Genomic DNA, 15,599 nt, shown 5'->3' with positions numbered 1-15,599 from the left:
AACAGAGTTTTCATAGGCTTATGCTTAGGCCAAAGTTTTCATGCAGGTACCGTCTTACAATGGGACAAGCAAACTTAATATTCAGTGCTGCCAGTGTCACCTATATATATAGATATAGATATATATCAGTTGCCAACATACAAAGAAGGGGAACTTGCTATTTTAAATTTTGTTAGTTCAATAAGAAGGCAATCATCCAGGGGCAGGAATAATATTTTCTGTGTTTGGTATAGTGTGAAATGTGAAAAATCGGGACGGGGGTAATAGGAGCCTATATAAGAAAAAGACTCAAAAACCGGGATTGTCCCTATAAAATCAGGGCATCTGGTCACCCTAGTTTGGTATGGTGTTAAGCACACTAATAGCATTTAATATACATTTATTAATTTACCTTTGCTTGCTTTTTCCTTACAATTTAAATAATCTATTAAATTTAATATAGAGGATAAATATTTTGAAGTTTTGATTAAGTCCTATACTCATAAATGATCATTCTATTCAATCCATATCATTTTAGGGGATAATGAACAAAAAAAGCACATTGGCAAGGGGTGGGCGGAAAAGGACAAAGTATTAAATTTAAAATATTGTGTTAACCACGTATGTCAGAGTAAGAGAGATTCTGTTTCTTTGTATTCCAAAATAGCATCAGGGATGCCAGGATTAAAAACTGTTAAGAACAATTTTCATGTATTACTTTACGGCATTCAAAGATTCGCAAAGGAAGTGGCCTCATTTTTGTCATGTACACTATCCACTCTAAGTGGATTAGAGAAGTGTTCAGAACAGGAGAAGAAATCCAGACTTGTCTAGAAAGCAGTTTAAAATGAATCACCACTATTTAAATTGAATAGGAACATTTAAATAAACCCATTATAGTCAACAGAATTTAAGTTCATTTTTAACATACTACAATAAATAGAAGCCAAATTATCACAAATAATAAATCATTTCATGAGTGGAAACTGTACCTGTAGGTTACCAAGATCCAGAAGAAGTAAATTTGACGTAGATTCATAAAATCCATTTTGTGGAACGAGGACGTATGAAGCCATTAAATTAATTTTTAGATTGAGAACTTTCTGTGTTTCAATAACATATAATAATCCTAGAAAATAATCACATTGAGACAGGTAAGGAGCCAATATGAAACCATGTCTTTAAACGTATTTTAAATAAATTATGGTGATAATGTATGAACCAGAGGACAAATTTCATTACAATAGGATTACTAAAATACACAGCTGAAACTGTTCAACCACATCAAACTTAGTCAACCATCCCAAAGGTACAGTATCCTGATTTATTCTGATAGATCTCAATTCTCTTTATTGGTTACACATTCATAAATGTACTTATTAGTGTAGTTCTTTTCAGTGTTCAAAGTACCCATGAATAATAATCAATCACCTTGTCAGTGCTAATGAATGTAGCATAAATGATGACAAATAAGACACTTTCTCTAAGAAATCACAATAGCCAATTTCATGAGGACTGTGTGACACTGTAGGCTTAATACACTGGAATTAAGTTACAATACAAAAATATTCATGTAACAATGAGATTTGCTTTTAATCAAAGTTTAAATCTTCAATATATTTTCTCCATTTCCCATCTACGATAACGATATCTTAGTCTAATAATTCCTGAGTCATTGTTCAGAATAAAATGATTTTCTCAAATCATTTTTACAAAAGATTCCATTACCTACAGTCAGTCAACTATCTCTAGCCCCAAGAATTCAGCAATCATGAGACAAAAAATAAAGAAATAAATCAGACTGGTTTAAAAACAACAAGATTTAAAATATACACACACTGCCTTTTGATTTTTTGAACTTTAAGCCTCAGCTATCTATGATCATTAACCAACCTAGTTAAGAGGAGTAGTGAAGACTGTAAACTAGAAATGAAAAAAGGGGGAAGCAGACAGCCACCAATATACATCAGAAGTCATTAAGTGGAGAAAATTGATAATGGAAGCTAAAGATAACAAGGAAAATCCATGGCTGACAGAGCTAAGGACAAGGAGGAGATTCTCTTCATTTTGTTTCTTTTGTTAAGTATACTAGGAACAAAAGAATTCCTAACAATGACATAGGTCCATTTCTAGATGAAGTTGGTAAAAATGTTGTTAATAATTCCAAAGAGGCAGAAGTGTTTACTTAAATCTTCTGTATTTGTAAAGAAGCAGGATGATATATTCATACGATATGAGGATGATAAAGTCCTTTTCAATCCCATAGTAACTGAGGACGTTAAACAGCTTCTAGTAGGGATGAACATTTTAAAAATCAGCAGGCCTGGATTACTTGCACACAAGAAGTCCTAAAAGAGTTGTCTGAGCCACCATGCAAGTGATTAACCCCAGCCCAGATCTTTGTGGGCGGTGGTGGGGCTGAAGCTCCAGCCCAGAGCTTCGCAGGCGATGGTGGAGCTGAAGCTAGAGCCAGGAGCTCTGTGGGCAGCAGGGGGCTGAAGCCCAAGCCTGAGCCCCACTTGGAAGGGCTTCCAAGCCTGAGCAATTTAGTTTGGCAGGCCCACCTGTGGCGTGCAGACCCGCAATTTCCCTGCTTTCCACCCCCTGTAGGCCCTGTGCAGCACTTCCTATACTGAGGCACTTCCTGTACTCAGGCACGTGTGTTTATCTGGCAGCCCACTCAGCACATGTTGTGTTGAAACCAATTTGAAAAGTTACTGTAGACATAATTTTAGTAATGAACCATTTTCTGAAGAAAAGTGGAGGAAAGGGGAGTACTGAAGGGGAGTCGACTGCCACTTGCAGCAAAAGATGGGCTGACAATGAGGTTCCAAACAGCAGTAAAAAGCCAAGAAACCACAAATACGATCCAAAATATTTGGAATATGAATTCACACGGACTTGTTTTCAGAAGCCACAGTGTGTGGCGAAGTTCTGGCAAAGGATAGCTTAAAACCGACTAAAATGTTGCAGCATTTGCAGACACAGCACAGTTCTGTTCAAAGAGTACTGAGAACGTACTGAGAATGGCAGCTACGGCAAATAAGAAAGCTCTTGAGGTATCTTTTGCTGTGTCATACTGGATAGCTAAAACTGGGAAACTGCACAGTATTGGAGAAACGTTTGTTCTGCCATGTGCCAAGAAAGTGCTTTTGACTTTGGTGGGGCAACTCAATTTGATTCGATTCCCATCTCTAATGACACTATTTCCAGGCACATTCACAGTATGGCAAATGATGTGACTGAACGATTGCCAAAATCTAGCAAAGTTCTTTTTTTTTTTTCCATTCAACTGCTCAGATGCTGCTATACATAACATCTGAGAATGACAAAGAACTCCAAGAAGAATTTCTGTTCTGCAGGCCATTGCCACAGCAAGCTACTGGGGAACAGCTCTCCGCACTTTTGGATGCTTCTGTCTCTGATTCAGGCTTGGAATGGCAGCACTGTGTAGGAATTTGCAGTGATGATGCTCATGCAATGACTGGAAGAAACAGCAGGCTAGGCACCCGAGTGCAGGCTGTTGCACCGCAAGCAGTTGGACTCACTGTATTATACACAGGCTAGCCCTAGTTACAAAAAATGCCACCTGTTCTAAAACAAGTTCTCGATGAAGCTGTTTGCACAGTCAACTTCATTAAAAGTGTACACCTGTTTGGAGTTTTGTGTGATAGATGGGAGCTGAACACCATCAGTTACTTTACCATACAGAAGTTCAGTGGCTGTCTTGGGGAAAGGTTTCAGCTCAGTGAGGAAGTGAGAATTTTTCTTTCAGATGAAGATTCCCCGCTGGCTGAAAGGTTTGCAGATACAAGTGGCTTGCTCTGCTAGCTTACCTGGCAGACATTTTTGAACACCTAAATGTGTTAATACCCCACTTCAAGTGTGAGATGCTTTTGTCTTTTCTCTCACTGAGAAAATCGAAAGTAGGATCAAAAAACTTTCCTTGTGGTATGCTCACGTGGACCATGGCATGCTCACGTGGACCGTGGCCGTTTTGAAGCTTTTTTCTTACTGTGTGACTTTTGGATGAAAATGCCTCGCCAAAGCATGACTTGCACCCATTATCATCAGATACCCGAAAAGCCTTAAACTGCAGTTTTGTGAGTACTGCCCTGAAAAGCATCAGAAAACAGAGGCGTGGATTAGAAATCCCTTTAATGTAGAAGCGACTGCAAGTGCTGTTATGTCACTTATAGTGAAAGAAACATTAATGGACCTTTCCTGTGATGAGACAGTGATGCTGAGATTTTCTGAGTGACCTCTTGCTAACTTCTGGATTTCTGTGTGAGAAGAATATCCAGAGCTGTCATCTCCAGCTTTGAAAGCACTCATGCCATTTTCACCCACCTATCTGTGAGAAGCTGGCTTTTCAGCACTGACTTTACTGAAAAACAAATTCAGGGTCCATCTCACTGTTGAAGATGACCTCCATCTTTACCTCAGCTACACAGAGCCCCGCTTTAAGGATTTGTGTTCATCAATACAAGCTCACCCCTCCCATTAGGTGCATATAATTTTTTTTATTATTTTTTACTACTAGATATAAAGATTGTCTTGTGACTGTATTGTGAATTAAAATATTTAGTGGCTACTTTTCGTAGATACAACCTTGTAATGCATTTTTAATTTAAAATACTAACTATTCTGTAGTAATTTATCTTGTCAAAAGGGGGTCGCGGTACAATAAAGTTTGAGAACCCATGTTTTAGATTATCAAATGTTCACCACCTCAAGATGGAAACTAGCAGAAGTATTCTATCTTATGTCAAATACCCCATAAGCCCCAATCTGCTTACTCCCAGAACTGATGCTCAGTCTTTTCTCCAGTCTGTCTTGGAAGATAAGAGTATTATGCAAGTCATACTTACAGAATTTAACATCATCACAGCGTCAGGCCCTGCAAGTGCCTCAGACTTTGCAATTTGTAGAAGACAATCTTAAACGGACGAAGTCTGCCTCACTGTCATACAAACTTTTCATCAGTCCCTTTAACAACTCTTCAGCACACAATCCTTTAACTAACTACTCTGTCCCAAAACAATCAACTGTGACACCAAATATCCACAAGTACTACTGTGTTGGGAAAATCTGATAAAGAGCTGTGTTCAGAAGGGTAAAAAGAGGGCTGAATTAAGGTGCAGTGCATGATCTATGGTAGATGAGTTGTAGCAATCATAAGTAGGGCCCTACCAAATTCATGGCCGTGAAAAATGCATCATGGACTATGAAATCTGGTCTTTTGTGTACTATTACCCTATACTATACAGATTTCACAGGGGAGACCAGCATTTCTCAAACTGGGTGTCCCGACCCAAAAGGAGGTTGGGGGAGGGGGTGTTGCAAGGTTATTGTAGGGAGGTCATGGTATTGCCACCCTCACTTCTGCGCTGCCGTCAGAGCTGGGTGGCTGGAAAGTGGTGGCTGCTGGCCAGGCGCCCAGATCTGAAGGCAGCACTGTCAGCAGCAGCACAGAAGTAAGCGTGGCCATGGGCAGCTGGAAAATGGTGACTTTTGGCCAAGGGCCCAGCTCTGAAGATAGCAGCACAGAAGTAAGGGTAGCAATACCATACCATGCCATCCTTACTTCTATGCTGCTGTTGGAGGTGGCACTGCCTTCAGAGCTGGGCTCCTGGCCAGCACATGCCACTCTCCAGCCACCCAGCTCTGAAGGCAACGCTGCCACCAGCGGCAGTGCAGAAGTAAGGGTGGCAATACCACGACCCCCCTACAATAACCTTGCAATGCCCGCACTACCCCCTTTTGGGTCAAGACCCCTACAGTTACAACACTGAAATTTCAGATTTAAATATCTGAAATCATGAAATTTATTATTTTTAAAATTCTATGACCATGAAATTGACCAAAATGGACCATGATTTTGGTAGGACCCTGATCCTAAGGAACCCACGCGGTGTGTGTGGAGTAGAAGGTATGTACTGTTAAGTGGCTTAACTTTTCATTTCCTTGTTTTGTGGGTTTGTGTCAGGTATGCAGCAACCCTGTTTCCAAACAAAAACTTTGTATGTATTAATTATATTAGGTAACAGGGCGCACTTCTTGTACTCAATGAATGCCAAAATGTTATATAACTTTAAAAACGCATACCTCAAAACCTCCTGAAACCAGTGATAAATAGTTTTACCCTTTTATTGTACTGACATTTTGCTCTTTATTTAAATTTCATCTTTTAGCGTGTCTTTGTTGAAAACTTTAAACCATCTAAGTATTTATATGGCCCCCATCACCACAGTATCTGAGTATCTATATGAAAACATTTCCTATTTTTGTTTCTTTGCAATTAATACATTAATTAGCAGTTATGATACATTTACAACAAAAGTATTTTAAAAATTCAGCCAAAAGAAAAAAATCTTCAACATTTATCAAAAACTATCACTGAAAATGTTTATTGACATTCACCTGTCGATGTCTTCTCACGAAATTCTTCAAGCTTCATCAAAGTTGCTGAGGTCAGTTGCTCTAAATGTACATCTTTTGGAGGCCTGAAGAAATCCACTAAACTATTCACAGTCCTCTGTTAAAATACAGATATAATAAACATAAAAGAAAATGAACGCTTACATCATATTTTTAGAAGACTAATGCTTCATAACATATTTTTTACTTACTGCATCATATATTATTTCCAACGGTTGTGATTCTATTCTAAGCTTCTGATCCGCTTTCTCATCTAAAGGATTGGTCTCAAACATTATGCTCAAGAGTGATGTATTGTTTTCAGAATGGACTGTTCGAGAAGATAGCAGACAGGGTATGAATTTTTCTTGAGACATGCCTGTAACTTCAAATGTGCTTATTTTCGTTTCAAATCTGTATAAAGTGAAAACAGTAGAGAAATTACATTTAAATTGAATGTTTAAATAAACAGCAGATGACTTATAGACTACAAGATAAGTAGCAGGTGCCAGGTTAAAAGAACAAATCTCCTCCTCCATCAAAACAAGTCTAAGGAATTGTCTACATTTGATTTGCGACAAGCTGTGGAGTGAATCTACCTGGCACTAGCCCACAATGGACTGTCTACATGGACCCTGCTGATGTGCTAATTAACATCTCCTCAATGCACTTTAATCTACTCCCAGGTCAAAAAGGACTATATGAAAGTGTATTACCAGTGCATTAGCAGGATCCACAAGAACAGTTAGTCCATAGCAGGACTCTCTCTCTCTACAGTAACTCGTCACTTAATGTCGTCCCAGTTAACCGTTGTTTCGTTATTAGGTCGCTGACCTATTAGAGAACATACTCCTTTAAAGTCCTGCAATGTTCCCTTATAATGTTGTTTGGCTCCCTCCACTTGGTGCTCTTGGGGAGCTTGCCCCATTCCACCCGCTGGCAGGAAGTGGGGTGGGGGTGCAGGAGCTTGTTCTGTTCCGCCTGCCTGAGTCTCCTGCTGGGGAGCAGGGTCGGGGTGCGATGTCTTGCCCCGTTCCGCCCGCCCGGCGCTCCTGCCGGGGAGCAGGGTTGGAGCACGAGGGTCTTGCCCCCATTCTGCCCGCCCAGCATTCCAGTTGAGGAGCAAGCAAGCCCCCACATCACCACCCCGCTACGCCCCGCCTCAACCAAGCTTCGCAATCATCACTGGTGCGTACAATATTAAATTATTTAAAACTTATACTGTATATGTATATAATGTCTTTTGTCTGGCAAAAAAAAATTCCCTGGAACCTAACCCTCCCCCCCGTTTACATTAATTCCTATGAGGAAATTGGATACGCTTAACATTGTTTCACTTAAAGTTGCATTTTTCAAGAACATAACTAGTACGTTAAGTGAGGAGTTACTGTATTTAATATAGGCATAACTAACAGTGTGAACCAATGGCTGTGAACCAGCGTATGCCTGGCCTGGGCAGAACAGTAACACACCAGGTATTGGCTAACCAAGTAAGCATATCCCTGATCCAAGAGGACAGTACAGAGACACACAGATCTCTCAAGTAATTACATAAACACACTCATAAGAGATGGTACAGGAACACACCAACCTCTCGGAAGATTAGGATGGGATGACAGAATAATAGATAAGGATGTTTTGTTCTAACTAGAAGGTACAAGAATAAGGGTGGTATCTAACAATGTCTGGAGTATAATACTTAACTTGTTTTTATCAATGTATAAAAGGAGAAGTCATAGGAGGGGCATCTTTGTACTCGCTGAAGGAACAGCATCCTGGTGTGCTGACTGAGCAGGTACCATTGTCACAGGCACACATGTGTTAGTGTACCTGTAACCAATGAACCAGGGTGCTAGTACCATGCTTGTCGACAATAAACCTGGCTGAGTGCCTTCACCACCGACCTGAGCCTGTGGTCTTTCCTTATGAATCACACCAAGGTCTGCTGAATCGGTAAGCTACACTCTCTGCTAGTGCAGCTGACATAGGCGCTCCAAGAGCAGCAACACTGGCAACAGCAATTTAACCTAGCAGCACTAACAACTTGCAATCAAAATGGAACATTTTTCCTAACCAATTATTTTCCTTCTTCAGCATCTTTTCTGCCAATCAAGATTGTCTGGTTTCACCCACATAGCTGATATTGGGCATTTAGTGTACTGGATGAAATACATCACATGAGGTCAACTGAGATCTCTCTGACACCACCTACAATAAAGAACTCAAAGATGATTCTCACATGACAAACCACCCAGAAATTTAAGGAGATCATCAAATCCTTTCCCCAAACAACTCCAAGAGAAACTCTACAACCTCACCTCCCACAAATCCCCCTCCACCTGCCCAAGGACCACCTATATGCTTCTGAAGTTACAAAACAAGGAAACCCAGGCAGACCCATCATATCTGGCCATGGCACTCTTAAAGAAGCAGTATCAGGACTCATATACATCTCTCACAATGATGGCACCCCAACTGCTGAGCTCCCCAGATGCACCTAATAAGGGGGTGAAGCCTACACTTCTCCCTGAAGGCTGCAGAGGCAACAGCTGCTGCAGTAGTAACTCAAAGGAGGAAGCAAAGCTGGGGGAACTCCTCAAAAAGAAAATGCTACCTCTAGGACACAACTGGGAACCAGAGAGATATTTGAACTAGATTAGCATTTTCCTCAAAGTTCTGCAGCAGGGAGGATGAGTTAAGCCAGCCAGCAGCTGTAGAGGAAGATAAAGCTGTCATGGTGCTTTAGGGATGGGGAATTCCCTTACTGCCAGTAACTGACCAATCTGGTTCTACCCCCAAGCTGCAAACAGGTTAAACTAGCTATTGTAATGGGTCTGTGAACTTTAGCACAATGAAGATTGGAAGCTAAGCACCATTTTTATTAATAGCTTAGCCATTTTATGAGGAATAAAAATAGTTTGATGGACAAGGCTTACCTTATTGCTTGCGCACCTGGTCGTTGCATTAACATTGTGCTCAAGTCAATTACTGCAAATTTGATCAGCTCAGGTTTCTCCTTGTTTTCCCTTATTGATACGGACATGCTTAACAGCTTTACAGAAAGCTTCATGGCTTCATACTATGTAAAACAGGAAAAGGTACAATAAAGAGATTATTTACCATTAAGTGTTGTAGTTTGAGAGTCACCTTGGTGCATTCACACTTGCGCTCCTGGCATTGAGTAGTGGTACTACCCTGAAAAGTCATGTCTTTGGGGGTTTCACAAGAGATCTCACATGACAGTGATGTCATCGCCTCACTCTGTAGGAATGCACACATGCCACCCCAACCACCCAAGCTCTCTCCCCACTAACTGCAGAGTAGACAAAACTGCAATGTAGAGGTGACAGTAGGTAAACAGTATGAATGTACGGGACAACTCTTGAAGAACAGTTACTGGTAAGTAACCCCTTTCTTCGAGGGCCCCTGTTCATTCCACTTGAGAAGATTACCAAACAGTGCTCCACCAGGAGAACAGTGAACTAGGAGTTGTTAGGTAAATATAAACTGTAACAGAGCTCTCCCAAACCAGGCATTGGAGCAAGATGCTACATCCACCAGGGGAACCTGCTAAGGCATGCCAATGATGTTACAGTGGTTCTCATGGAATGGATCTTTAAACAATAGGTTACTAGTTTCCTAATTAAGATGTAACAATGTTCTATACAATTCCTAATCCATGAGAAAGTCTGTTTGATCACAGGTTCTCTCTGGCATCTCTGACCACATGCTACAAATAACCTATTGGATTTTCTAAAGGCTTGGTATTTTCCAGATAAGAACACAATGCCCACTTGATATCTAGGGTATGGAAACGGGGTCTGGAGAAGAACACAGGCAGGGAAATACACTGAACTAGGGGGAAATCTGAGACCAGCTTAAGCATGAAACTGGGATGGGATTTCAATGTGACTTTGTCTTGTGTACTACAATATAAGATGGAGAAGCCATCAAAACACAGCAGCTGCGATGAGGAAGGCAGTTTTGATCAATAAATGTTTGAGACAGGCTTCCGTCAGAAGTTCATAAGGAGAACCCATTAGCTTTGTTAGGACAAGTTTTAGGTCCCATAAAAGTAGAGGCTCCCTAATGGGGGAAAACACACTTACCATGTCCTTAAGGAATCTGGAGACTGTAAGGTAAGAGAAGATCATAGAATCATAGAATATCAAGGTTGGAAGGGACCTCAGGAGATCATCTAGTCCAACCCCTGCTCAAAGCAGGACAAATCCTCAGACAGTTTTTTTTTTTTAATTTAATTTTTTTTTTTAAAACACACCCCAGTTCCCTAAATGGCCCCCTCAAGGATTGAACTAAACACAACCCTGGGTTTAGCAGGCCAATGCTCAAACCACTGAGCTATGTCCATAACATAAATGTGATGAACAGGTAACTGCTGCCCTATGGACTATTAGCGTGGCTACAGCTAAGCCCTGAGACTTCAGGTGTACAAGGCACTCTAGGACTGCAGAGACCCAGCTTGAGATGGAACAAATCCTTTACCAATGGCCCAGATAGTAAACTGTTTCCTTTTTTTGTCTATAGCATTTCATGATGAAGCTCTTCCTGGATTACAAGAGAGTAACTTGAACTCAGAGCATAAACAGTCCACATTAATTAGCAGGTTCCTCCTCCACAATGCCAAGCGAAGTGTGTCTTTGGGTTGGGATGCAGAATCCTCCCCTTGTTATTGACGCAGGTCTGCAGAGAAAGGCAGCAAATATGGTGGATCCCTGGCCAGGTACAGGAGATCTAGATACCAGTGCTGACATGACAAATTGGGGCCATTAGTATGTGATCTGTCCACCATGATTTACCTTATGACTCTGGGTAACAGGAAGAAAGACTGGAAGGTGTAAAGAAATTGTCTCCAGTCCAGCAGAACCACATCAGACAGCTTTTGACTGTGTGTGCTCCCATTCAATACACTTGGCATTAGATGTTTTGTTCAAAGAGGTTTATTACCTAGTGAACCCATCTGTGACATAGTGCACTGGTCACCACTGGTTTCACTGAACACTTGTGTTGATCATGTGACCACCTGCTGAGTAAGCCTGCCTTCACATTTTCATCCCCACCAAGGTGAATGCTCCAGGGACTCAGTGGTTGGCACGTGCCTATTACTAGAGGCCTGGAAGGTAGTGCTTGTGTTACCACAGGCTGATGGATTCAGGAAACTGATACACAGCAGGAACAGACAAGGCTGCTTCACACTAAGAGCGGGTGGTGGTGAGGTACCACACAATCCTGGATCTCACGGGAAGCATCACAGTGAAGACTCTTCGAGCTGTGAACAAGCCAAAAAGAGAAACTCTGAAGTGGTAGTGCATCATCCCCACATCGAACCTCGGATACCTGATCTGAGCTTAATAACCACAAAGAAGTGGTGGCTTTTTAACTGAGAGGCACATACCGGTCTCCCTGGGATAAGGAACGGATAATGCCCCCTACAGTGAGCATCCTGAACTTGAGCATTCTTGTGCATCTGTTGACATTTCTAAGGTCCAGGATGAGTCCTAAACAGTTGCTCTTCCTTGGGATCAGGAAACTAGTGGAGTAAAGTCATTTATCTCTGGCTTCCTGTGGAACCTCCTCTATGGCTCCCTTCCTGAAAAGAGAATCCATTTCTTCCAATAGGACAGTCACAGGATTTCAGCCAGGAGTACCTCTCTAGAGCCACTCCTTTGGACACTCTTCTGGCACTGGAGTCCAAGGCACCATATGCTGCTCTTAGGAAGTGTCTAACATGCAGATGATCAGAGTACAGCCCAGGCTGCTTCCTTCTTTGACTTGGGCAAGGCATCATCGCTTCCCACAGGGCATAATTACAGTGGAACATAATTGCTTGAGAGTTGACCACTCAAAGGTCTAGTAAACCAAACAAATAGGCTCTTTAAGCAAAACCTTAGGTCCCTGTATGTCAGAAGGGGAAAGAGTTGAGAGGTCTTGTCTTGCTGCCTCTAACTCTTTCCTATGGTGCAGATCCCACCATGGAGTTTGCCAAAGGACAACACAGCAAAAATTGATATCCTTCGGCTCTCTTGGATACAGGGTGAGGATGAGAATAGAGTGAGCTAGACATCCTTGGCCAGGTTAAGAAGGCTGGAGCTGGTAAGTAGAGCTAGTTTATCCCTGGTCTGCATTTGTAACACATCCAACAGGGGATTTGATGTCTCCAGTGGTGTAGCCTGTTTGCAGCTGCAGTTTGCCATTCTCCCCAATAGTTCCTCAAAAACAGTTACTGTTCATCAGAAGGTTGGACAGATGAAGCACCAATCTGATCTTCTAGTGAAGTGCCATCTGTACGTTCTTCCCGATTCCTCTTAAGGACACTCATCCCATCCTCAGATTTAGGCAGATCTTCCTGCTGATCTGAGAAGTCCCTTGACAGCTCCAAAGGTTGCACAGGTGCTGGGTTAGAAATAGGTGGCTGCAAAGGCATCTGTGCCAAGGGACAGCACTTGTCATGGTGCTGGAAAGGGTATTAGTATCTGCCTCCACCAGGTCTTCCATGGAATGATGTATGCAGGGCCACATGGACAGATGAAGAGGACTGCATGAGATACTTCCATGATATCTGAACCTGGGGCAAAGGAAGATGACTGGGGTCCTTGAGATCAAGTCAGGAAAACCTCCAGGTTCGATTTTATATAGGTTTTTATACAGGGCTCATCACCATAGTATATGAACATCTTCCAGTAGCACATTAAGCTATGTGATTACATAAGAACATAAGAAAGGCCGTACTGGGTCAGACCAAAGGTCCATCTAGCCCAGTATCTGTCTACCGACAGTGGCCAATGCCAGGTGCCCCAGAGGGAGTGAACCTAACAGGCAATGATCAAGTGATCTCTCTCCTGCCATCCATCTCCATCCTCTGACGAACAGAGGCTAGGGACACCATTCTTACCCATCCTGGCTAATAGCCATTTATGGACTTAGCCACCATGAATTTATCCAGTCCCCTTTTAAACATTGTTATAGTCCTAGCCTTCACAACCTCCTCAGGTAAGGAGTTCCACAAGTTGACTGTGCGCTGCGTGAAGAAGAACTTCCTTTTATTTGTTTTAAACCTGCTGCCTATTAATTTCTTTTGGTGACCCCTAGTTCTTGTATTATGGGAATAAGTAAATAACTTTTCCTTATCCACTTTCTCAACATCACTCATGATTTTATACACCTCTATCATGTCCCCCCTTAGTCTTCTCTTTTCCAAACTGAAGAGTCCTAGCCTCTTTAATCTTTCCTCATATGGGACCCTCTCTAAACCCTTAATCATTTTAGTTGCTCTTTTCTGAACCTTTTCTAGTGCTAGAATATCTTTTTTGAGGTGAGGAGACCACATCTGTACACAGTATTCGAGATGTGGGCGAACCATGGATTTATATAAGGGCAATAATATGTTCTCAGTCTTATTCTCTATCCCCTTTTTAATGATTCCTAACATCCTGTTTGCATATCTGTCACATTTGTTCTCTCATCCTCTCCCCAGGGGGAGAAGTGTGTGCAGTGGAGTATCTACTTTTGGTGGTGGTGGTGTGGGGGGGTGTTAAATATACCAATTGCTATGTGTTTATTTTAGAGAGACAAGGTCAAAGAAATGTGCCTTGCACTTGGAGTGGAAAGTGGTGAGATTTGGATGGTCTTTAGTTCCTGTTACTTCCATAACCTCAAGCCACCTCCAGAGAAAGTTCTGTCTTCCACACAGCTGAATGTTACTCTTATTGTTGAGAGGTCCATTGTACCTAAGGAGTGAAACTGACTGGATTGAAAATTCTATGGGAAGCCAGGGCAGAGAGCAGAGAAAAAACGGTTACCTACCTTTCGTAACTGTTGTTCTTCGAGATGTGTTGTTCACGTCCATTACACATTAGGTGTGCACGCACCGCGTGCATGGACATTGGAAACTTTTTCCTTTAGCGGCTCCCGTTGGGTCGGCAGGGGAGCCCGCCAGAGCGGCGCTTCCACACCGGTGCATATATACCCCTGCCGACCCGACCCCCCTTCAGTTCCTTCTTGCCGGAGACTCCGACAGAGGGGAAGGAGGGTGGGAAGTGTAATGGACATGAATAACACATCTCGAAGAACAACAGTTATGAAAGGTAGGTGACTGTTTTTTCTTCTTCAAGTGCTTGTTCACGTCCATCCACATTAGGTGACTCACAGGCTTACCATAGGAGGATGGTAGGAGTCATGGAGCAACTGACTGAAGAATAACCCTGCCAACCACCGCATCATCTCTGGCTTGCTGGTTGACTGCGTAGTGGGCTATGAAAGTGTGCACCGATGACAAGGTGGCTGCTTTACAGATCTCCTGGATTGGGACGTGCGCCAGGAAAGCTGTTGAGGACGCCTGTGCCCTCGTCGAATGAGCCGTGATCGCTGGGGCTGGAATCTTGGCAAGCTCATAGCAAGCGCGGATGCAGTCCGCAATCCATGATGAAATGCGTTGCGCCGAGACCAGAAGCCCTTTCATTCTATCAGCTATAACGACAAACAACTGCATCGACTTGCGGAAAGGTCTAGTTCGCTCCAAATAGAACGCCAGGGCCCTTCGGACATCCAGAGTGTGCAGGCTACGGTGACTCAGGTCCGTGTGTGGTTTAGGAAAGAACACTGGTAAACAAATGTCCTGGCCCATATGGAATTGCGAGATTATTTTAGGGAGGAATTTTGGGTGTGGTCTGAGTTGCACATTGTCCCTATAGAAAACTGTATAAGGAGGCTCCAAGGTTAGGGCTCATAACTCGGACACCCTCCTCGCCGATGTAATGGCCACCAGAAATGCCACTTTCCAGGAGAGAGCAAGAGGCCAGGGGCTCGAACGGGGGCCCCATAAGCTTGGAAAGGACCAAATTCAGGATCCAGGGAGGGACCGGCAGGCGCAAGTAGGGGAACACTCTCTCCAGTCCCTTGAGGAACCGCACCACCATGGGGTTAGAAAACACAGAGCATCCAGATTCCCCCAAGTGGAACGCTGAAATGGCAGCTAGATGCACCCTGATTGAGGATGGAGAGAGGATGCCTGAGGTGCAGGAGGTATTCTAGGACGACTGGAATAGTGGCCTGGAGTGGCTGTATCTGCTTAGGCTCACACCAGCAGGAAAATCTTTTCCACTTAGCTAGGCAGGCCGCCCTAGTGGAAGGTTTCCTACTGCTAAGGAGAATTTGTCGTACCGGAAGAGAGCACTGGCTCTCCA

At 42.7% G+C, this 15,599-nt stretch overlaps 1 protein-coding gene across 1 annotated transcript in view; it reads right to left on the bottom strand.

Annotated features, from left to right (window-relative positions):
• The window catches only part of VPS13A (vacuolar protein sorting 13 homolog A), a 286,528-nt gene that overhangs the window by 185,266 nt on the left and 85,663 nt on the right, over positions 1-15,599 (bottom strand). Inside the window, exons 17-20 of the mRNA XM_065406641.1 lie at positions 9,336-9,478; positions 6,612-6,813; positions 6,403-6,517; positions 972-1,108 (exon numbers count right to left, since the gene is read on the bottom strand). Of these exons, the coding sequence (XP_065262713.1) occupies positions 972-1,108; positions 6,403-6,517; positions 6,612-6,813; positions 9,336-9,478 (597 nt within the window). The remainder of the gene's footprint in view (positions 1-971; positions 1,109-6,402; positions 6,518-6,611; positions 6,814-9,335; positions 9,479-15,599) is intronic.

The sequence above is a fragment of the Emys orbicularis genome, chromosome 6 (genome assembly GCF_028017835.1).
Source record: "Emys orbicularis isolate rEmyOrb1 chromosome 6, rEmyOrb1.hap1, whole genome shotgun sequence".
NCBI classification, from domain to species: domain Eukaryota; kingdom Metazoa; phylum Chordata; order Testudines; family Emydidae; genus Emys; species Emys orbicularis.
This window is presented reverse-complemented; position numbering and strand designations above follow the sequence as displayed.